Source organism: Acromyrmex echinatior, chromosome 9, assembly GCF_024713525.1.
Source record: "Acromyrmex echinatior isolate Ae372 chromosome 9, ASM2471352v2, whole genome shotgun sequence".
Lineage (NCBI taxonomy): Eukaryota > Metazoa > Arthropoda > Insecta > Hymenoptera > Formicidae > Acromyrmex > Acromyrmex echinatior.
The window spans coordinates 7,800,259-7,824,197 of NC_141860.1; the positions used below are offsets into that span (position 1 = coordinate 7,800,259).

The 23,939-nt window shown below is 30.1% G+C and overlaps 4 protein-coding genes across 7 annotated transcripts; 2 read left to right on the top strand and 2 right to left on the bottom strand.

Annotated features, from left to right (window-relative positions):
* Window positions 1–2,608, bottom strand: Cyt-b5 (Cytochrome b5). Of its 3 annotated transcripts, none has more exons than XM_011058116.2 (4): window positions 2,099–2,608; window positions 1,821–1,949; window positions 1,673–1,740; window positions 1–473 (listed from the first exon to the last, which is right to left on the bottom strand). In XM_011058116.2, the coding sequence occupies exons 1-4, from the start codon at window positions 2,249–2,251 to the stop codon at window positions 452–454; spliced, it is 372 nt and encodes a 123-aa protein (XP_011056418.1). In that variant the 5' UTR covers window positions 2,252–2,608; the 3' UTR covers window positions 1–451. The 3 variants fall into 3 exon arrangements, with proteins under 3 accessions (XP_011056418.1, XP_011056417.1, XP_087266005.1); XM_011058115.2 differs by having other exon boundaries at window positions 1–435; window positions 2,099–2,607; XM_087409879.1 differs by lacking the exon at window positions 1–473 and adding an exon at window positions 610–1,593.
* A 1,626-nt stretch (window positions 2,609–4,234) lies between these two features.
* On the top strand, window positions 4,235–6,428 carry LOC105147245 (torsin family member). The gene is made up of 3 exons (XM_087409876.1): window positions 4,235–4,768; window positions 5,448–5,713; window positions 5,784–6,428. The coding sequence occupies exons 1-3, from the start codon at window positions 4,576–4,578 to the stop codon at window positions 6,378–6,380; spliced, it is 1,056 nt and encodes a 351-aa protein (XP_087266002.1). The 5' UTR covers window positions 4,235–4,575; the 3' UTR covers window positions 6,381–6,428.
* Window positions 6,429–7,583: 1,155 nt separating this feature from the next.
* On the bottom strand, window positions 7,584–14,868 carry Vav (Vav guanine nucleotide exchange factor). Of its 2 annotated transcripts, none has more exons than XM_011058121.2 (9): window positions 14,366–14,868; window positions 13,224–13,773; window positions 13,018–13,086; window positions 12,630–12,750; window positions 11,024–11,386; window positions 10,479–10,799; window positions 9,952–10,356; window positions 9,364–9,635; window positions 7,584–8,904 (listed from the first exon to the last, which is right to left on the bottom strand). In XM_011058121.2, exons 2-9 carry the CDS (start codon window positions 13,733–13,735, stop codon window positions 8,547–8,549), a joined length of 2,421 nt encoding a protein of 806 aa, XP_011056423.1. In that variant the 5' UTR covers window positions 13,736–13,773; window positions 14,366–14,868; the 3' UTR covers window positions 7,584–8,546. The 2 variants fall into 2 exon arrangements, with proteins under 2 accessions (XP_011056423.1, XP_011056422.2); XM_011058120.2 differs by lacking the exon at window positions 12,630–12,750 and adding an exon at window positions 11,705–11,894 and having other exon boundaries at window positions 14,366–14,867.
* Window positions 14,869–15,806: 938 nt separating this feature from the next.
* DNaseII (deoxyribonuclease II) lies at window positions 15,807–23,686 on the top strand. The gene is made up of 9 exons (XM_011058117.2): window positions 15,807–16,034; window positions 16,237–16,463; window positions 18,232–18,617; window positions 20,001–20,178; window positions 20,572–20,751; window positions 21,580–21,901; window positions 22,575–22,677; window positions 22,760–22,898; window positions 23,142–23,686. Exons 3-9 carry the CDS (start codon window positions 18,430–18,432, stop codon window positions 23,265–23,267), a joined length of 1,236 nt encoding a protein of 411 aa, XP_011056419.1. The 5' UTR covers window positions 15,807–16,034; window positions 16,237–16,463; window positions 18,232–18,429; the 3' UTR covers window positions 23,268–23,686.
* The last annotated feature ends 253 nt before the right edge of the window (window positions 23,687–23,939 follow it).

Below are 23,939 nucleotides of genomic sequence, written 5' to 3' on the forward strand. Positions count from 1 at the left end.
TTTTTAAGGAATTAAATTAATTTATTTTGTCAATTTGGAGAACGTCGCGTATGAACGCTACATGTACATATGCATATATATACTATGTGTACAAATGTATACATATAAATATATAAATGCGCGTTATTTGTATTATATATCATTATATAGTACACATTATCGATCGTTTCCTTTCTATCTTCCTTTCTCTTGTAAAGAGATCCTAGGCCAGAAAATGCATTATTTGGTTCATAGAAAACAACAATACGCGACATACATTCGGAAAAATTGTACAATTGTTTATCAATACATATGTATATATATATATATATAGTTGTTAACAAGTAAATAACACGAAAAAAAGACGGAATGTTTTAATATGCGCTGATAAAGTTGCGATAGATGATGGTAGCAAGCACCCCAAGGGCAATTGGAATCAACCAGGACCACCAAGAACTGCAATTGCCAATCATCACATCACGATGCAGCATCGACTATTTACACATGATGATTCATATTTACATAATACTTGAACAAGAAACAGGCTTTCTGCCTGTATTTAAATGTAGACAGTATGAACACGTTCATATTTGATTTTATTCATGCAGGTGTTAAAAATTATTAAATTGATTTTGTCTATATTTTTGTCTTAATATATATTTAGCAAACTTAAAAAAAATGTATTTTTTTTTAACAAAAAGAAAGAATGTTAGTATGCTATTAAGGGTAAACTACTTAGAACTACAAGCTCTGAGTATGCTTAAGTATTTAATTGATCAATTGGTAGAATTTTACTAATTGAACAATCAAGGAATGCTTTGATGCATTTATAGCATCAAATGGATCATATTTTCAATCATTTATATTAAAACACTAAAGCTTTAGGAAATTACAGAAAATAAAATTAAAAAGAGTTTTTCAAACATAAAATTCAACTTTTTAACATACTGTACAATATTAGCATTGTAAATAAAGCATTAGCGTTGCTAAAACTACTTTCAAAGCATAGGATTGACTAAATAAGAAAGTTCTTAGAATTCGATAATGAATGAGTTCATTAAAAATTTACTGATAAATTCTTAATCATATGTAATCATAATACATTTGCACATTACAAGTGTAAAAATATCTGAATAAGATAACATTAGATAAAGTTGACATTACTGACTAGACACTGACTTTACAAGATATCCTTACTCGGATTTAATGATCTGTAGTTATAAAACTGGCCAATCACAGTCGTTCCATTCTTCCGAGGAAGTTATGATTGGCCAATTTCATAACTATGAATATTATTAAACCCAATTAAACGTATGTAACAGAGGTCAACTTTAAATAAAAAAGATTTCTGTATTCATACCATCTGTGTGTAATAATCAAAATTAAAGAAAGAGTTAAGAGTAAGAAAAGAGTTACTTTTGTTAATGAAAAATTTAGGAATATTTGTGAAACATAATGAAAGAAAATAGATTTCTGGAACATTAAAAAATATTCTGAAATATTAAAACGTGAAGATATACAGGGTTGGCCATATTCGACGGAAAGATGTTTTTTTTTTTCAATCATGGGAAACGTCGTTACTCGATCTAACATCTCTTTCCAATCAGGCCAACCCTGTAATAGAATTATGAGAATGTTAGAATCATCAAGTCACTTAAAATAGTGCAATACAAAAATGAGAATAAGATCATACCTAGAGCTGTCTTCATTTTTATTAGACCAGTCCCTTATTCTCTTTCCAGAATCTTCCATTCTTTCTGCCTAAAATACATACAAATAACCGATAATAAAGAAATGCAAGAATAATGTAAAATACAGGTTGTCGTGAAATCAACTCTTACTTCTACCAACTCTCCAATTTTATACGATTCCATCATTTGCCTAGCATCAGTTGAATGTCCAATATCTTCGAAAGCTTCTGTAGCATCTTGTCCGTGTTGTTCCAGGAGTACCTCCTCACCACCAGGATGCTATTAAAGAAAATTAACATAACAGAATAGTTTTAATAAAAACTGTATATTTAAAAAATATAAATATTTAAGTAAACAAAAATAAAGATTCAAATTGAATTCAACAAAGATCAGTATCGAAGCTTTTTTGTGAAAAGAAAAACTACAACCTCATTGAGAAACGAAGTGACATTGTAGACATTATTATGAATGATGATCCATGTATCTTTGGAAGTTTCAGAATGTTTTTCCACTTCTGCTCGCGTAAAGAGTTTGCCAGCTGAAGTAGCGGCGGTGTCGTCTTTAAGATCCTTAGTTGCCATCTCAATTAGTGTGTTTTTAACTTTCCGTTGACGAGACTCGAGACTCACTATCCTTTAACAAACGACTTGTGTCGATTGACTCAGCGCTTTTTATCTTTTCTTCTTCGTCACCGACGATATTCCTGTCAGAGCATCAACCAAATCTATGGTACGACGTAGTAACGTTTACAAATAATTCGAAAGTTGGACTTTGGTTACGATGTAATCAGCGTTTTTGATAGATCTTGATAATTTTGAGTTATCATCAGTCGTTCGTGTTTAACTTGATTCCTGAGAGAATAAAGAGAAACTTGTATGATTTTTCAAGCTATTCCGGATTAATTTGCGAAGACGTCGTATGAGGGCAACACGATCATAGTCCAACGCAGAGGTGCCAACTGTCAAGAACGTAAAGAATTTCACCAACGTCAGTTACTTAATCGGCCGTTAACTGACCAATCATATTTATTATTTAGTAGAATTGACCAATTACGCTTATTAGTTAATTCCGATTAAGATTAATCGACGTTGGATATACAATATAAATATTTATAATCAAAACCGATTATATATATTGTATACAATATGTCGTTGGTATAGATATATTTGTCATATTGCTTGCAATGCTTGCACTTTTTACGTCTTTGTTCTCTCTTTTCAACATCCGAATATATGAGTGCGTTCTGTAGAACGCAACAGTTTTGCTTCGTGTCTACGATGCTAGAAATTGATCCGAGATCTCGAATGAAAAAAGAATTGACCAATTGTATGGTCATGTGATAAAGGTTACGGTCCACTTAGCGCTTCAAACGCTACAGAGCATTTGTCTGTTTGTCAGCATTTGTAGCACATGACTGGTACATTTGATGCTTCGGAACGCTCTTTGCGATTCTGATTACGTCATCAATACGTTATCATTTTTGTTCCCGTTTCGCTCCAACTGCCTCGTCTCAGGATTCAGGGGATGAGTCTGGTGGGTCGGCTGGAGCGTTCACGTAGCAATTGTAGCATTTGGAACAATAATGGATCAATCGTAGCATTTGGAGTGTAACGTTCAGGGGCTCGATTGTATTTTGAAATGAGGTGAAAATTACAAAAGTGAGCAATAATTATTAGATATTGATCAATTAAATTATGAATATTCTAGTGAATTTGTTCATTTTTGTAATTTTCACCTCATTTCAAGATACACAATCAATCCCCAGAACATTTAGAAGAAGCAAGCGGACCGCAGCCTAAAAGATATCTTAACAATTTAATCGTCTTTTAAACGACTTTGTGCTCTCTGGGGAGACTCCGGGGAAGCCTCATTGAAAAACGATGACATTACCGATAATTAATAAAAATTTACTATTATATTAACACAAATATTTCGATAATTTATTATTAAATTATTTTTATTATATAAATGCTGTATAAATAAGTATGAAAAGTTATAATTTTTTCTCTGCAGTTATCATCTCATATTGATTATCAAATTCGAATGATAACATTCAAATCGCAGTTTTAAATAAAAATCGAGTATTATTAAGTTTTAAACACATATACATGTTTACGAAACTAATAAATCATGAAGTTAATATCTTATTATCAGTTTCTTACTCTAATGCTCATTCCACCAATGTAATCTTTGGAACTAGAAAAAGATGAAGAGTAAGTTGAATCGAGATTAAAGTTAATCTATATTGGTAGAAACGAGCATTACTCATTTAAATTTTAACAGACACACGAACTTCCATAAGTGCTGATCGTCTTTAATAATATCTCGTCGGTGCTTCTGTTCATTAATTAAAATTTTATTTTTATAAAATTATATTAATAAGAATTATCAACAAAAATTATATTTCATTAAATAATTAATATTATTTAACGCATAAAAGACTAAACTCTCTTCTTTCGTCCTGAATCATCTTTAAAAAAAAAATTATTATATATAATATATTTTCTTTTCTTATAATTCAGATATAGTTAGATATGGTAATCGTAAAGACCGGTTTCAGTAGCTGAACTAGTGTACACTTTTAGAACTTAAAGTGAGATAAGTATACGTGATATTATTGTCAAAAGCGAGAAAGAGTTCTAGAGCAGTCTAGAGCATGGTGGAAGAAGATATTTTCCATCATGGTCTAGAACAGTTTAGAGTGGTCTGGAACAGAAAACAACTATTTAACGCAATGGAGAAACGATGATACCACAGTTGTGATGCTACTACAGTTGAATACACATAGTGCAGTCTGTGTTGATCTGGGAAGACTGTAAGAAAATAATAGCCGAACTCGCCGTTTTTCAACAGCGAAGTAGGCGATTAAAGGAAAAAGAAGAAAAAGAAAAAATAGTTCGATAATATGAATCTCATCAAACACGTTCCGATACTTTTACTAATTTTTACAAAATTCCTCGCGTTTGCACAAGGTGAACTTATAACATTCACTGTATTAAGTGGTGCATTAAGTGGTTTAGGTTATTACGCGTACGACAAGTACAAATGCAAGTACCAGGAATGCTGCACAGATGAATACATTCCTGCTGATTTGGATAGTAAGTGAATCCATATAATTTCTTCTATAAAAAAAAATTTAGATTTATGTATTGTCATTAAATAGAATTGAAGGTATTTTCAATCCAATAAGTGATTCGTATATGTGGATTTATTTTTATTAAAAGTGATTTGATGCATTTATTTTCTTTAATATTTTCTGATGATCATTAATTATCATTAGTTCTTGTTTAACTATTAATTTGAAATCAGAAATAATTTAATTATCAATTTATATATCAGAATATTGTAATTTATTTGGTAATTATACAGTTTAGTTTCCGCAGCTTAAAAATCAATAAAATTAGACTTATTCGATGCGTTTTTGTATACGAAAGAATTTGCCAGAAAAAATGCCGCTCTGCTTCACGAACAGAGATATTAAGCGTTGAAGTTGATTACTATTGAGGTTAGGAAATCTGTCACAGAGGCGGAACGGTCTATATATAATGTGTTGTACTGTGCACATAGATTTCGACTTTCACCCCTTCCTTTTCCTCTGCTAAGGGGCGCATGATTTCTATTCCTTTTTTTTTCGTTTAAATGCAAAAACGTATCGAATAAGCCTAATTTTATTGATTTTTAAACTGTGGCTAAACTGTATAATTACCATCTATTTTTTTTTCTTTTTATACGTATACATATTTACACAGAAATATTAAAAAATTATTGAAATTATAGGATTAGAATATGCACTTACTGCTAAATTATACGGGCAACAAATTGCTCATGAAACGATCATAAATGCACTTCGGGGCCACTTGAAAAATTACAATTCGCATAAGGCATTGGTCATGAGTTTTCATGGCACACCAGGAACAGGCAAGAACTATGTCGTGCAGATGATTGCCAAAGCTTTTTATAAAAACGGTGTTCAGAGCAACTATTTCCATTTTTTCAATGGCCGTAATGATTTTCCTCTGCAACGAAAAGTAGACGACTATCAGGTATATATTCAAATATGTATAATTCATTATAATAAAAGAAAGTAAATTAATGGACAATTTGTTTTTGTAGGAAGAATTGTATAAAATTATTTTCAATGGTCTGCAACAGTGCGAGAGATCGATGTTTGTATTCGATGAGGTGGATAAAATGCCAGAGGGTCTACTAAATGTACTGGTACCATTTCTAGACTACAACAATTATCACAAATCCACTAAGAATAGCAAATCCGTGTATCAGAACAAAGCTATTTTTATATTTCTCTCAAACACTGGTAGCACCAAAATAGTGCAGCATCTCAAAAACCTGTGGGAGAAGGGCAAGAAACGGGAGGACACAAAACTACAGGATTTTGAAACACTCGTAGCTGGTGGAGCATTCACTGAAAAGGGTGGTTTCTATCATAGTGACACTATACAGACTAGTGTGATTGATCATTATGTGCCGTTTCTACCTCTTGAGGAAGTGCATGTTAGAAAATGCTTGGTAAGGTCTTTCACAGATCGAAGTGTCATTCCGACAGAGGAGATGTTACAGGAGGCACTGTCGTATTTAACTTTTGGCCCTGAGCCGCTTAATCTGTACTCGATGGCAGGCTGTAAGAGGATAGAACAGAAAGTTGCTACTATTGTGTATCGTAAACAATCAGAGTCCAAACCTATTGATTGAAATAATTTGAAATACTGAAATTTTTAATAAAAGTAATAATACTGATAAGACATTGTGTAAGTATTTATATAACATCTCGATAAGATCCTTTATTGATAGAATTTCTTATTGGCACACTCAGAAAAATATATGTCTAACAATTAAAAAAATAGTAAACTTAATTTTTCATACTTACAATAAAATACAATATATATATATATATGAAAGAGATAAATATTTTTGTCTATATATAGTTGTCTATATATAGTTGTCTATATATAGTTGTTCGATATAATTAGCAATATATCTAGTAAAAAGAGAATAATTTCTCAATTTTTTTCGAATAAATTTTTTTCCAATTTATCAATTTGGATGCTTGGAATAACAGTATTTTACAGATTTAATAAAATTTGGTGTATTTTTTTCTTAGGTTTAATACCTAAATATTACTATTCTATCCATTTGGACAGAATTTTGATTGGCACTAATTGAGCTTTACTATAAATTAATGTTGTTAGGCAGCATTTTTTTCGTAGACTTATAACTTGTTACTCCAAACAACAATCAGGAAAATTTACATATAATTACATTTTATCTAAATATATACAATATTATAAAAATTAATTAATAGACATCTGGGATATTATCAAGAATCATAACATCAATTTGCAGATTCAGAACATCAATTTGCAATTTTCAGAATCATAAAATAAATGTTGATTCTTTGATACATAATTAACAACTCGAAATGAATAATTTATGCAAATTTATGCAAATTTACGTTGCAGACTTAACGATCTTATTCTATAATGAGAAATTGCTCTCTTTGTTCTCTAATTACCGAACACCCTGTATACAATTTGTGTACGCATTTGTTCGCAATTTAAATATAACTAGAAATACTTTTTATTAATTGTACGGATAGGATTATGTACAATTAATATCTGGCAATTGACTCTGAAATTTAATCATAAAGAAAAAAGTTGTCGGCAAGAGACAGACCACCATAGAATATGCCCATAAAAAATGAAAAAAAGAGTGAATTAAAATGTATCTGCTAGCAGATACATTTTAAACGAAAAATTCACTTTTTGTTAGAGTTGAAGTGGAGAACTATGCATCTAAAATAAAGATGTTAATTCTTTGGTATGTTTTTTTTCTTTTAATTTTTGTTTAAGAAAAATTTAATTTTCGAACAAAACAAATCAATTCCTATTTAGGGCATTTTTATTTTTTTAGGGTAGGCACTTATATTTTTCTAAATCACGCGCATTTTCGAACAAACAACTTTAATCTTTATGATATCATCGCCTAACGATAATCAGGAATGCCGCATCGCAGTAAAATATATATATAAAATATATATTTACGCAATTATCCTTATAATTCTATACACATAGCTAACAATATTTTCCTAAGTTGTCTAAGTGAAGCGCCAGACATATATCGATATTATGCGTTTGGATCTTGTTAAACACAATAGAATAATAGTACCACTCAGAGAAAGATTTTTTTCAATTCAAAGAAATGTTTCTTTGCTATATGGTTAAAGAAAAAATTTCTTTGATTTAAACATTATTTTTTTAAATCAAATAAAATTTAAAGAAATTAAAGAAATTCAAATCAAAGAAAGAAGTTCAAATCAAAGAAATTTTTTTTTAACTATATAGTAAAGAAACATTTTTTTAAATTGAAGAAACCTTTCTTTAAGTGATCGAAGTTGTGCGTGCGCTATGCAAGTTGTGCATATATTTATCTATAATATATTTTTTTATACAATGCAAAAATGTCTCGTGAATAAACTCATTTTCTTAACCTTTTCTACTGAGGTACGCGTCGATATCATGATTGCAATATAAAATGATTACCGATGTTTATCAGCCAGGTCAACAAATGGTCAACAAATTAGATAGTTGCATATAAAATTTCAGGTTTTACAGTTCCAAAACAGATATAAAAAAAGATTTATAATAATATGATTTAAATCATATCCAACCTTGTATATTATAGCATTTTATTTTTTACGTTTTATCTTCAGTTTAACATCACACAATTAAAAAAAAAATCAAATAATATTATACGTATCTCCTACAGAAATATTTTAGAAATTTTAATATTAAAAATATAAAACTTGATAATTTAAATTTACATAAAAAGGATGCAATTAACTGTAAAAGAAATGTAATCCTATTCCTCTTCTACGTACTCTTTTGGAAAGAATCCTATTTGATCGCCTATTTTACCTTTCCACCATCCTTTGGCATCACCTTCCTTGCTCAACACCACGACTCGACAACCACGTCGTAAGCTTAATTGATTGCGTTCGCAGCCGCGGAAGTCGAACAATGCCTTGGCCAAGACACGCCGGTAGGGCCATAATAGACGTTGATCTAATTTCTCGAAGTTCTCTGAGAGTGATGCCCGCTCGTAATATTCAACCAATTCAACAACGCTCTTGAAAAATCGGGACTCGCTGAGATAGTATAGATCCGCTCCATCCACGTCACGTTTGAATACTCGAATATGTTTTACCGCCCCTTCCGCTCTGAAAAAATATAATATTTAATGAAAGGCTTTAAAAAATTTAAATAAAATAAATAAAATTAGAAAAAAAAAAGTTTAATTCTAAATCTTTTTTATAGTTGTGTTCAATAGAAAAATTGTACGTTTCGGCTTTATTCAAGCCATGTTCAGCGATACATTTCAATATTTCAATTCTTTTGCTACTGCGCTATTACTCTCAATTGTTCTTTAATCTGTTTTATTAAATTGTTTTAAATATCAAGGGGAAAAGTATTATTTATAAATGTTTTTTTTAAATATTTTGATACAATTTATATATTTAAAATATTCAATCAATATTAAAATTCAACGACACAATTATATATAAATGATTTAAATATTTCTAATATAGCTTATTGTCAAGTGTAATGTAGAAATGAATGTATAAAAATTAAAGTTAAATTTTCCTAAAACAAAGAAATTTTTAGTCATTCAAGCTTACTTGATACTAAGGGCATAATTGGTTTCATGTTTGAGGCGTGGTTGTCCAGTAGGACGAACACGCAGCATGTAAGTGCCATCATCGCGGGATTCCAATTTATTGGAAGCTGCATCTCTGCCCATCTCCCCGACGAACCATAATTTCGCGGAGAGCGCACGTTCGCAGGGTAGTGGCGGTGGCGGTGTTGGTGACGTCGGCGTAGGCATACAACGACCCGAATGCGCGATACACTGTTTGTGCACGGCAAGGCGACATGTCTCGCATTTGTAGCCCTATATGATATAACACTCGATTAAACTTGTGATTTGGATTTTCTAATATTTTGAGAGAGATCAAGAAGTAAAATTGCAAATTTGGAAAACGTATAAATTGTTGATCTATACATTGCGCATTGGTCATTTTTTTATAACTTTAAAGTATCTTAATTCTTTAAATAGAAATGTAAATTTTAAAAGTTATAATTCTATATCTTATTATCTATATATAATTTTTAGCATAAATTTTACACATTTGAATTGTATATTCTTCGTACAATTATAAGTAGTTGATAGTGCAAAAACTTTAAATATATCATTAACTAATTATTACCTGAAATATGCGGCCTTTAAGGAATTTTCCACATCGTTGACAGCTTTTAGGAGTATCAAATGTCGTTAACTTGAATTTATGATTGGTATTTCGACAGGCTGCGGGATTAACATTATCCATCGCATCCTGCAATGCTTTTATCCATATCTGTTTCTGCTCTTCTGTTCTCGCATATAAAGTATATGCCGTGTATGCTTGTTTATGTACAAGTAGCCATTGATAGGACCAACGTGAATCTCTGCCTAAAGTTCGGCGTCCTATGTGATCTTCCAGTCTATAGTCATCTAATCTTAGAGTTTCCCGATAACAATATTGGTCTCCTCTGCCAGCTTTGCAAATCAATACCACTTGCTCGAATACGAATGCATAACGGGCTTTTATCCGTTGGTCGCCATGAGCTTTCACCTGCAGAAAAACTGAATTAGCCACGGTTCCATATTAAGTTAACTTTAAGTCTATTGCAATGTTTTCTTGGAAATTAACAAACTAAGTGTACATATTTTTGTTTGATAATATATTAGGCAAACCTTAAGCTCGCCGTCACGAAGTAATCGGCCGAAATCCTTCAGCTGCGCGTCTTCAGGAACATCCCAGTCGATTATCGATGCTTGGATGTCCTTTATGATGTCCAGTGTGTCGGAATCGCGTTTCACTTCATTTATGTATTGAGCAACATCGACCATCACTTCCCTGGCCTTCGCCAATGCACGGAAATCCTCTATCCACTCGCGAGGAGTTTCCTCTACCAACTTATCCAATAGCAAGTGATACTTGAGCACCCTCTGCATCGGCACAGATAGTATATCGCTCAGCTTAAATTTATTACTATTAGCTTCTTGCTCACACCTCTGCAATAAATATCACTGTTAAAATAGCTCAAATATATTACCTTCTTTAGTTAATTAGTAATTCTTTTGGCAGGAATTTTTAAAGATTATATCGTAGTAAATTTGGCAAAATATTAACTTCTTTTTCCTTATAAAAGAACTGAATGTAAAGCATTAATTATCTTTGATTAATTTAATTTGATCGTTTAATTTGATGATTTTACGATTTGCATCATGAAACTTACGACAACTTCTTGATTGACTATTTCGTTACGCGAGCAGGCTTCTTGCAGAGTATATTGTGCTAGGGTGAGATTTGCGCAGTAATCGCCGTAAATGAGGAACTTCTCTCGCCAGTCGAGGAAGACTTGGGCGATTGCGGCGCTGTTTCGCGCCTTACGTAGCTGACTGTGGAAGCCCACATGAATCTCTGAGAGTTGCTTGATACCGAAGAAAATACGAGCGGAATCTTCGGGTCGGAGTAACGACGACAATGGTCGGACGAATTGTCTAAGTAGGTTACTGAGAACCTCTGTATAATTTCGCTCAGTTTCCACGAGTTCCTGGATTACGTAATCTCTTTTCTCTCCTCCAGAAATGGCACTACTCTGTTCCACGGAAATAATCTCGATGAATAGAAATGCTTTTATGCAAATTATAAAGTAATATATACAAGGTGTAAAGCGGAGCGCATGGTGAATAACAAAATTAATCATATATGAATACGGTAATAATAAATTCACTGTCCTATGGATAACACTGAGATTAAATACTGAATACATTCATATAATATTTCTGCATTTTAATACATGATCTTTCTGATTAGCTGCATCTCCTTCAAGTGATGATCGAAAGGGAGGTTTGAGAATATTTTATAATATAAAAATTATAAGAAAACAAGAGAAATAAGGACAAACAATGATGACCTGCGCAACTGACGGAGGTGGTGGTAAATGTAGACTACAGAGGTCCTGATAGATCTCTTCACTCTGCGCGTGGCTGCAAAAAGCTCCATACCCATCCTCTTCGCCGACTGGATCCTCATTATCTCCTCCGCTACCAGTTTCGTCGCCTTCGCGTCTCCTAAATCTCCTGCGACGACCCTCATCTTCGCGGCTTTAGCATAAAAACACACAAAACAAAAATATGGCCATGCACTATGGCATGCATACTGGTGAGAATTGCTAAGTTCTCGGCAAAAATCAAATCATAATACAGCACAATTATAAAGTCTGCCACTGATAACACTGCGATCGATATCTAACTTCAACCTGAAGAATAAAACAATACCATCATTGTATCACATAGACGGTATATATATATATATATATATATAATTTAATTTTAATGCATCAACATGTTATTTAATGGTATATAATATTCGTGTATGTGTATATATATTTCGGAAAAAATATCATTTTGAAGTTTGTGCTTCATAAAGCACAATAAAGATCCTGAAATAGAGCCTCTTTCATACAGAAATATCCGTTTACATCAAAAATATACCATGCACAATAAAAATCCATCTGTATAAAAAATATATCATGCATAATAAAAATTTTCAATATTTAAAAAATAGCTTTTCTTAGACTAAATGTAACTTATAATATTTCCCAAAATAGTAAATTTAGTAATTTGTATAAATGAAACAAAGCTGGGGCAAATTTGAGTTTTAAATCGTATCATATCATCTTGTTTATGTATTTAAGAATGTTTTGATTCGTGCTTTGGATCATTTACTATTTATAGATTGAAGAAGCTGCATTTACGAAAGAGAAGGATACAATGATGGCTGATATTCTTTCAGTAAAAAATGTTCTTAAGGTTGTTAAGCCATAAAATGGCGTATACCTTCTCCGCAGAAGGCCAGTTACGTTGAGAATTACTCGAGAAGTAGAGCAATTCTTCATAAACCCGAGACTCATCTACGTCCACAGTCCTAGTTTTTAACGCCACGTATCCATATGTGGCACTAAACCAATTAACATAAAAGTTAACTAAACTTTCAATTGTTATTTTTCGAAAGCCAAACAGTGTAATTACTTCTTTTATCGATCGTTATTAAGAAGAAATACACATATATCTGTATAACGTGAATGGAAAGAGAAATTTTATTTTAATAAAGAGACAAACCTTAATATTTTAGAATTAAGATATAACATTTCTTGTCATTTAATATTCAATGATTTGTATATACATTAATAAGTTATGAAAATGTAATTTAGTAATGGATTCTTACCCTGCTCCGGCACTTTGTAAATCCTTATAAATATCCTCTTGCGATCTTCCATGACCAACGAAGAATCCACTGTAAGAAATATGTATTTCCTTATTATTTCTTATTCATGTTATAATTATTAATCTATTATTTTTCAATTGTGATAAATCAATTGATGATAATCAAATTTTAATGTGAATGAATGCAGATATCGACAGATTACTTACATTATACCCTTTCGCCTTAATCGTGGACAATTGGACAAGGCGGAGAGTGTGCAGAGGACGCGATGAAAGTTAGAAAGGTCGAATAGCATCGACGGCTCGAAGAGTTCCGAATCGGAGAGACCAAAAACATTCGAGCACGCTGATAAAAATACTTTTATATTACGCAAGCAAAGAAATTGTGCCATTTGTGGCTTTTGATTCACGTCTTTCATATCTATGCATCCTGCATCTACAATGTTCAATAGATTACACAGCAATACACCATCCCGTAATGTATAAGCCAAGTCGAATGCAGTTGCCTGTGGCCAATTGGCTTTGTGATCTGCTCGTAGTGCACCACATCTGATCAACCATCTGGCAGATTCATGCCAAGCCTTATTAGCATCCACACTGTCTGTCCTATTCATTTTGATACTTCTTTGTTCAACAGTTAGGACATTGAAGGCACATTTATAATTTTGTTCAATGGTTAGGACATTGAAGGCACAGTTATAATTTTGCAGATATTTCATGCATTAAATTCCAAGGTTCCATTCATCAGGCTGCTATCCTATTAAATATAAAAATATCATAAATTAAATAGATACAATTATTATAAAAAGAATATGTAAGTTCTTTAGCATTTATTATAATGTAAAAAAAAATTATTAAAAGATAATGAGATATTGAGGAGTTTGAACAAATTGAGATTACAAATACTAGCATGAAACTTTTTATGATAAATACTTAATTATGTGACATCCTTTCATAAAATTCAAGATAATTATTAACATAAAAATTATATTATGAAACATTGAATATTATAATGTAAGAAATAAAATATTTTTTTACACACATGCTTTAATATTCATTGCAATAATTAATAAAATAATTCTAAAATAATAATTATATCCTCTGCTAATACAATAATATATATTCATATTATTATACACACTAAAGTAAAAACTAATACACTTGTGTCAATAAGGTTTTATCCTTATTATAAAAGCTACATTCATATACCACGAAAAAATGTTAACGTAAAAGAATTTTCCTACAAAATCGCCGTTAGAGAGATCAATCTGTAAGATTATCTCATCTGTCGCGCGTATCGTGCGTGATCTTTATCGTCTCTCAATCTCGGCTATTGCAAGTGGACTGACCGACAATTCCAAGCCGAGCATCTCTCGAACCATGGAAGGGCCTCTTCGGGACACTGAAACGGAAGTCATCGCGCAGCTTGTTATTCTCTCGGGGCCAACGGTACTCAGTGCACGATCCGTTGTAGCGGCGTTCGTGGATTCGCTCGGTAGTCCGTGGATGGTACCATCGGCTATCGCGGCATCCCTTCTTCTGCGAGAAGGGAGAAAGACCACACGAACGTAAAAAACGGAAGAAAGGCGATAAATGCACGGAACCCTTTGGAGAATCCTTAGAAACTGGAGTTACCGCAGTGCGCGTGTATAGTGGCGTAGCCTCGTGCTGCACGTCGCGCGTCACTCAGTCATTTTTACCGCGACACTTGTCGTGACGTTCATACCGCGTTACCTGCATACGATGAATTCGCATCCGCCATACCACCAAGAAACTACTGCACGAATTGATTGTGACTGACGATATCGCTACTCTATTCTCTCGTCCGAGCAATGCTGAGCGGTGAATCGCTCCGTGCTCCGTCCGCTGGGTCGATTGGATATCCCACAGGAGTCAGGACCGGCAACACGCGTTCGGGAGCCTTGCGCATGTCGGGACGGATGTCGCGACGCGACCGGATGTAGATTTTTTTTCAATTTCATCGCGCCGAATTTTCGCTATTTTGATTTTTGTTCGATGAAAACCAAAGAAGCAAAACAAATTGCACGAATCAAAATGTAGGGATTAAAAAAAGTAAAATATAGATTTTTAATTTAATAAAATTTAATAAAATTAATTTAATAAAATTTTGATATTTTCATATATTGTAGGTACATTATATATATATATTTTTAGTAATTATATTTTTAAAGATTTTTAGTATTTGTTCGTGTAATCTATAAGTATATTAAATTAATTTTCTTTGTATTTTAAATATATAATTCTATAGCTTTTTATACATAATTTCAAAGTTTTAAATGCAAAGAAAATTGTATTAAGACTTCGATCGAACTTTGATTAATTTAATCGACGATTAATTTAACTAGCAGAATTGCTTAAAATAAAATTTCTGGTTATATAATTTATAATCCCTAATCAAACTTTTTGTTAATTAACAAAAATTAATTATGCTACCTTACTAGGATAATACAGATATTACTTAATAAGATAAACAATTAAATTTAGTAGTAGTTTTAAAGATAAATATTTCCTTATCACTTGAAGTTACGTGAGTAGAAGTATAATCGATTACTCGAATTTCTTAGATCGATCTTGTGATTTCGCGCTATTAAGTTAAACGTAGATTTCTCTTTCTCTCTTTCTTTCCATATTTATTATTTTGTTATCATTTATTATAATATTTATTAAAATATTTTTTTTTATTATACAAGTTACTAAAATTTTTTAAAATAATTTTCAGAAAATACAATGAGCAATAAATAAAATGAATACAATAAATATACAACATCTATTTTTCAGTAAACAATAAATTAGAATATTAACAAACTAGAATAGCGTTCAAATTGCATTAAAAATAGATACACAAGATAGAAGTACAAAATTAAGTAAATTATGTGTACAATAAATGCAAAATAATGTTTCGATATTCCGTTTTATTTCCTCAAAACTTGGTTTTTTCATCTAAAGAACAATATAATCATAATAATTAATAACACGTTATTATTTATGTTATTTTTAGTAAGTATAAAATATAATATAATTATAAATTATAATATATAAATTGTAAATAAGTTAAATAATTTATAATAGTGTGACATATAATATTATACGTAAGTGATAACCTGATTTTTTTGTATATCCTGTATATATAATGTTAAAACTATTTCCATCATGCATTATATTCATTTCTTGCAGTAAAGACTTTCATATTTTATTACAGGAATGTAATGCACAGTCTGGATGCATCGGACGCATGAAAGTGACTATGTGACGTCATTAGTGGTCTTCATTCTTCATGGTCAGTTTTCTTTTTTATGCGTCTCTGGAGGTTGGAGTCTTCTGAAGTCTTCACGAAACCTTCACATTTATATTATTGGAATATCTGCTCTACAATACAAACTCTATAGTGTCGATATCATCAATCGAAGAAGCAACTTGTATAAAAGAGTAGGTGAACATATTTTCTTAGAGTGTTCTGTGTATTGATGCTCATGATGTATCATTTTATTATTAATTGTTGTTAACGGAATATATCAAAGAAAGATAATATAATATATCATATACATCAGATGTAAAATAGAATGCATTCTTAAATGCATTTCTCATTTCGATATATATATATATATATATATATATATATGTAAAAGTTTTCACATGGTGCTACTGCATTCTCAAAGGTCATTGTGTGAACATAGGCGCAGATTGCATGTGGGGGCGATGTACAGCATCGCTCTGACGTTATCTACGTGTGGAGGCGGCGCGCTATCGCTTTGTCTTCTTCAAATATCTTACTTTTATTGTGATATATTTGCCTTTAAAATGTTTAAGATAATATAACATTTTGGTTGAAAAATGATAATGCGTGAATATTTTTAATATATTGACTCTAAAAGATTTTTGACACAAATTATTGTTGAATTAAATAGCAGAAAAATTAATGTAATATTAAAAAATTCAAGGAAGAAAAACAGATTTAATTTTTTTTTTATTAACTCCAAATAAACATTTTGTTAACTGAAAATGAGATTTAATAGAATTTTTAATATTAAATTTTAATATACTGTATTAAGATATATTAACAGATCAATAAAATAAATTGTGAAAAATAAATTTTCGAAAATACTTCATTTTTATAAGGATATTTATAAACATAAAAAAATCTATTTCTATTTATAAGAAGATATTAATAAACTTTTACAATTTATACAAATTTATACAAATTTTTCATAAAAATATTTATATCTATTATATAATATAAATTTGGAAATATAAATATTTATTTTATGAGTTTCGAAAATATTATTCTATTAAAAATAGCTGAAATCAAAAGATAGATTATTATTTTTCATTATTTATATTTTTCATTATTTATGTAACGAATGCATTTAATACAAGTACAATGTTTTTCACAAAGAAATGGAAGTAATTTTTCATCCAAATTTGATTGGATGTTATTCTTTATTATTATTGGATGTTACTTCTTTGCAATTTCTTTTGAAAATTGCTTTGACGACAAGAAATAGTAGCTTTTATCGTTTTACAGTTTTAAGTGTACAAATAAGTTTCCGCCGTTTGACAAAAGACGGCGCCACTAGCAAGCTATGGTTAAAATTGTCTGATGTAAAACATTATATCATAAGGTTGGACATCTGTCAACAACATAACCTTGAAATACTAGTGATTTTGTATCAGCATCATATATTTTTTTTTGTGCGAAAATGCCGAGTTTTGAGCCGAATAAGCGGAAACTTTTGATTTACTTAATTTGAACAAATCTGCAGCTGAGGCTCATAGATTGCTTGTAGAAGCATATGGTGAGGCCTTAAGTGAGAGAAGTTGTCGTGAATGGTTTCAAAAATTTAAGAACGGTGAATTTGATGTCGAAGACAAAGAACGTAGCGGAAGGCCGAAAGTGTACGAAGACACGGAATTGGAAGCATTATTGAATGAAGATTCGTCCAAACGCAAAAAGAACTTGCACTTACATTTTGACTTATATCAATAAAACATTATGTATCGTTCTTTCACAATAAATACTTAATTTTTTGATAAAAAACTTATTTGTACACTTAATACATTTTACACAACTGTATTTTTATCACTATGCAAGCAATTGTAGAATATTAACGATAATGATTGCAAAGGAAACAATTATTTTCATGGCAAATTAATGTTGTTGCAGCTGTCTTTATGTGTAAATTTGCATGTGTTTCAGATGGAATTTCGATAGAAATACATGAAATTCATTGCAACGAATCGAAAGTAATGCAGACCGAACTATTCAGCTTTTGTTTTATAATTTGTTGTTACGATGTAATCGAAATGTAGCAGTATATGTACATATAGCAGAAGTGTGTATTTGTCGATATATTTTAATTAACACATTTTATGTCATAACTTATATATATATTTAATGTCTGCTGGTTCGGAGAGCACACATCACGAAGCAGTGTGCTCGCGATCGCTACGAATTTTTCTTGAGTTTGGATATCAATCACATAATTTGATGATGTTCTTATTATTATACATAAGTATTTTGTTATTTACATGCAATGCAGCAAATCCTCAGTGTAAAGATGAAAATAATCAAGTTGTCGATTGGTGAGTGCCTTCAATATATTACGTATTCTTATGTTTTTAAACTGCTAGTCACAAATTATAATAATTTTTAAAGATTTTAATAATTTTTAAAAAATAAAGTCGATTGTTTTAAGTTACTACAATTTATAAAAAAATATTTTACAAGGACCAAAAGTGGAGGCGCGTTTGAAATACGATTTGCTGCAAAAGATAATCCTTTGTGCTTATATTAAGAATCTCAAATTCTAGCTACAGACACCTCTTAATTTTTTCAAAAATTAATAATAAAAATAAAAATTTTGATGTTCTTAGGTTGATTAAACACAAGATAATAAATCTTCTAGGGAAAAAAGGAAAAAAGTTAAGTATTGTACAATATTTTAGAACTAATTGACTTTTATTTGAAGTATAGGCAGTATAAATGTATTTCGGATTAAAACTCGGATACAACGTTGCTATCTATTGCATTGTCGAGATGATGGTAAAAGTGCATAATTCGAATTGTATTTATATTTGTGTACAAAAAAGTTAATTGGCCTTAGAAAATATTGAACAATTGTATTTATATTTATGTATAAAAAAGTCAATTGGTAAAAAAGTCCTAGAACATACTGTAATACTTATATAAGTTTTTCCTTCTTTTTTTGAAATTTATGATTCTTTCATTGACAAATGATTAATCAATACGATGACTTCAAAGTTTTTATGTTCTAATATTAATTTTTGAAGAAAAAAATAAAGAAAGGACTAAAGTTAGAGTTTCGGTTTCTTAAGCACAAAAAATTATTTTTTGCAATCAACTATTTTAGCGCGTTTCTACTTTAAGTCCCTTTCCTTAAATTTAAGAATAAATAAAACAATATAAATAGTATGTGAAAAATAATAAATAATATTTAATATTTAATACGTATAAAATTCACATACAATTTTTTAATTGTTGTAATTATTAAATAACTAAATTCAAATCAATTCTATTTTCAAATGTCTAAATTTATGAAAAAAAACTGAGTATAGAATGAAATATATTTTAATAATAACGTGTAAAGAATTATTATTTTTTAAATTTATAATGAATACTAAACAAGAATAGTTATATTTTGAAATGCTTCTGTATTTAGAGTTGATAAAGATCATATTCTAGACATGTTTTAAACATTTTATAAGAGGCTTAATTGATGTTTTAACATGTTTTAATGTTTTAAACATGTTTTTTTTATAATAATGTTTAAAGCATGTATGAAACATTAAAACACAATTTTTGTTCTTAAAAAAGAACGTCTTAAAAGAACGTTATCTTTTGCCAACCTTGTATTAGTCTTATCTTACAACCATATTGTGTTTGCGCTTTCCGCTATCGATAACTTTTATGAACAATTACCGTAATGTACAGGTATGTAATTTCAGGTATGTGCTTTACAAGTTGCCGAAGGTATCAGAAAGCAGCAATCCTATGATTAGAAATGGAATAGCATATTTATATATGACCAATAATACTGTTGCTAAAGGTTGGCAGTTATCCACGAAAAAAATCAGCGCAAAAAATTCTATACCAGGAAATACTTTAGCACCTTTATACAATGACGTAAGAATAAACCGTCATATGAAAATGTATTTATTTATTCAGATATATTTGGCAGATAAATTATTTTGTCTGATGCCAATTATCTTATATGTACAGCTTTATTTAGATCTATTATTTGCTGCGTAATAAGTGATAAAATTACATTTTTTTTTATTAAATTAATTTTAATTATAAAATAATCTTTTATTCACAATTTAAATTAACTTTTAATTTATTATAGTTTATTTATTTCTAAAAATTTTTTTCTCTAAAATTATAAGAATACAAAATTTCTAATTAAAGAATATACATTTATTTAAATTATTTTATATTGTAAAGTATGTACATAATATTTATAAATCATAACAAAACATATATACGTATATAATATTTTATATAATCATATATGTTTAGTCAATAGCATCGAAGACTTTCTGGGTCTTGTACAATGATGATCCGCCTAACAGACCTACCAATGCCAAATATGGTCATACAAAAGGCGCTGTGATGGCAAACAAACAAGAGGGTTTCTGGTTAATACATAGCGTTCCGAATTATCCACCCGTACCCAACAGCGGCAATGATACAAGACGAGTACATACAATAGCATTAAGAATATACTGAATATCGATATTTTATGATATTTCATAAGTATTTTCCATAAATGTCCAATTATTTTATTAATAGGCAAAATAGTCAGATGAACAAATTATATACAGATATTGATTATCTTGATCAATGTCGTTTTTTCTAAGAGAGAATCTTTTTCATAGATTTTCTAAAGTTTATCAATCATTCTAACATTTTGATTATAATCATTAATTTAATAATTAAATTTAATAATTAAAAATAATAATGTTTTGAACACGTGAATAAAAAATACCATATTCGGTCGAGATGCTTCTTCATATCTAATAATATTTCTTATGAATTTATACAATTTCTAAGCTAACTGTAACAGTGATAATTTGTCTTGAAACATAGCTCTAAATTGAAACTGGAGTAATAATATCACAATTGAATCAACAAGTAATTTAATAACATTGATGCTTATAGGCATCTTAAGCTCTTAATAATGTGATGTTAATAAGCATCTGTAAATACTTTTCTTTTGAAAAATATTCTTGGCCAAGAATCGAATCTGAATATTTTATACTCCATGCGAGCATCATCATTCAATGACCGAGGCAATGTTTTATCTGAATACCTTATTCAACTTTATGGCAATGTTTTATAATATATAAGATATTTTATTAGGTGTTGGAATTAATTCGTAGCGTTTTTTAATGAAAGAATGTTATTTATTTCACATGAGCATTAAAAAATACATTAATGAAAGTACTTCCCATCACTTGTAAAACGCTACGAATTAATTCCAACACCTAATAGATGTAGATTTTCCTTAAATTAAAATGTTCTTAGATACCAGTGAATGAGACTTCGACTTTGGGAAACCGATCCGAATATGATTATCCGACATCCGGAATGCATTATGGACAGAGCTTTTTGTGCATCTCCGTGGACGACGATCAATTTGATCTTATCGGTCGACAGTTGATGTATAATCAAATAATAGCATATAGGAGAAACATCCCCGCTACATTCGCCGCAATGTATCCGGTACTTACGGACGCGGCTAATCAGAAGCGTATCAGACAAGCACCTTTCATCAGCAAAACGCTGTTAAAATCATCTGGCGGTGTTGAATTCGTATCATTTGCTAAGAGTGATAAATGGCAGAAAGGTAAACACCCTTGATATTTTTGTGTATTCATATATATTGCGGGAAATAATTTAAAGTGATGTCTTCAAAATGAGACTCAAAGTACAATATTTAAACTATCTTGAAAATTAATGCAGCATACATGATTTTTGCATAGAAATTTTTTTTTTTTTTAAATCAGTTTGTACGACTAACTAACCATTCTTTAAACCCGTTTCAAGTATAAAACTTGAAAAAAGACATCGCAAAAATGGAGTTAAGTTGACCATTCTATATTAATATTGCGCACTCTCTCTCGCTTTTATTAGTCTCGAATTCATTATTATTGTTATTTTATAAATATAATTTTATAAAATATCATAAGCCAATTACAGAGCTGTATTAATATCTTAAGACGTTTCTTAAAATGGTCTTAAAATAAAAATCGATTGTGACCTTATACATATTTTTACATACTTGTTAGTAAAGTACATATTTTACATATATAATATTTATTTTATATATATATTTTTAATATATATATTATATTACACAATAACCTAATAAATAATATCTTTAAATAAGGAGCGCTTGGATGGCTGAATTTTAAAAGTTTTTTGTTTTATAATTGGTAGAATAAATATGTCTTTTACATTATAATATGTTTTTTACAAAATCTTGTCAATAAATAATTATTCTTTGTGTTTATTTATAGATTTGTATGAAGAGTTCGTTGCACCGACGTTACAAACAGATTTATTTGCCGAAACATGGTTAAACGGACGAGGCAGACTGCCATCGGACTGCAAACAAGTAAAGTAATGTTACATTTTTCATTTTTATCGTTAAATAAATTTTAATCCATATCTTTAATTTAATTAAATTTTTATTTTTTTTTAGAGTATACAATATTATAAGCATTAATTTGGCACCAGTTAATATCGATTTCAAGAGTAGCCGCGATCATTCCAAGTGGGTGGTGGCTGTTCAAGGTAAAGCTAATCGAACCTGGACTTGCATAGGTGATATTAACCGAGCAGTAAGTACATGTTTTTTACAGAAAAAAAAAGTAGAAATCAGGGCTGATAACATTAGTTTACAAATAAGAAAAATTTATTAAACGAAGTATTAAAAACATAAATTTAATTAATTAAATCGATTATGTTTTTTCCAAGTAACAGAGGCTTATAATTTAGTTTATAATATTTCTTTCTTTTGTGTCTTCTATTTTTAAAGCTAATTTAATAGAAAAACGCATAATTTGTATTTTATTATTTTCCAGGATACTCAATACATACGAGGCGGTGGAACTGTCTGTTTCAACAATCGGAATGTCTGGAATAATTACCGAAAAGCGGTGAACGATGTGGAACCATGTTCTAAGCAATATAAGACAATTTTAATTTAACGAATTTAATTTGAACCAAAGAATAATAGGTTCTAGAAGATCTAATAATTTTATTCTCATTGCATATACATTGGATGCATTCAGAACGACAACCGCCGTTACTAAGCGCTCAGTGAACGGTTGTCATTCTGAATGCATACATTGTATATAATTGAAATATATTATAATCATGAATTATATAGACATATTGCGAGTAACAATAAAATAATAGGTTCGCGTCGTATGTTCCAGTATGTTCCAATGTGCTCTTGCTATAGCTTCTACTCATTTCAATGAGCGCGTTAGAGTGAGTAAATGCTATGGTAAGAGCGAACAAACTTAATATAAAAAATAATTAATATAATCGATATAGAAAATATTTTTCTACATAAAACGAGCTGTATGTTTGAACTGATAAAATAAATGCAATATTATAAAGATATATTTTGTATTAATTCCCAAAATCTTCCCAGATTCTTGAGATACGTTACCGACGCTTTGAAGCTTGTCAATGCAGAATTGTAACATTTCACACGAGAGGTCTCGTCGTTACTAAAAGCGAATGAAATGTAAAAGAATAAAATGAAATCGATATAAAATGAAAAGATAAAAATAAAATATATGTCGAAAATAAAAAAATATATAAGTACTGTAATTATTTAAGAGGAACATTATTTGCTTTTTGTATATAAA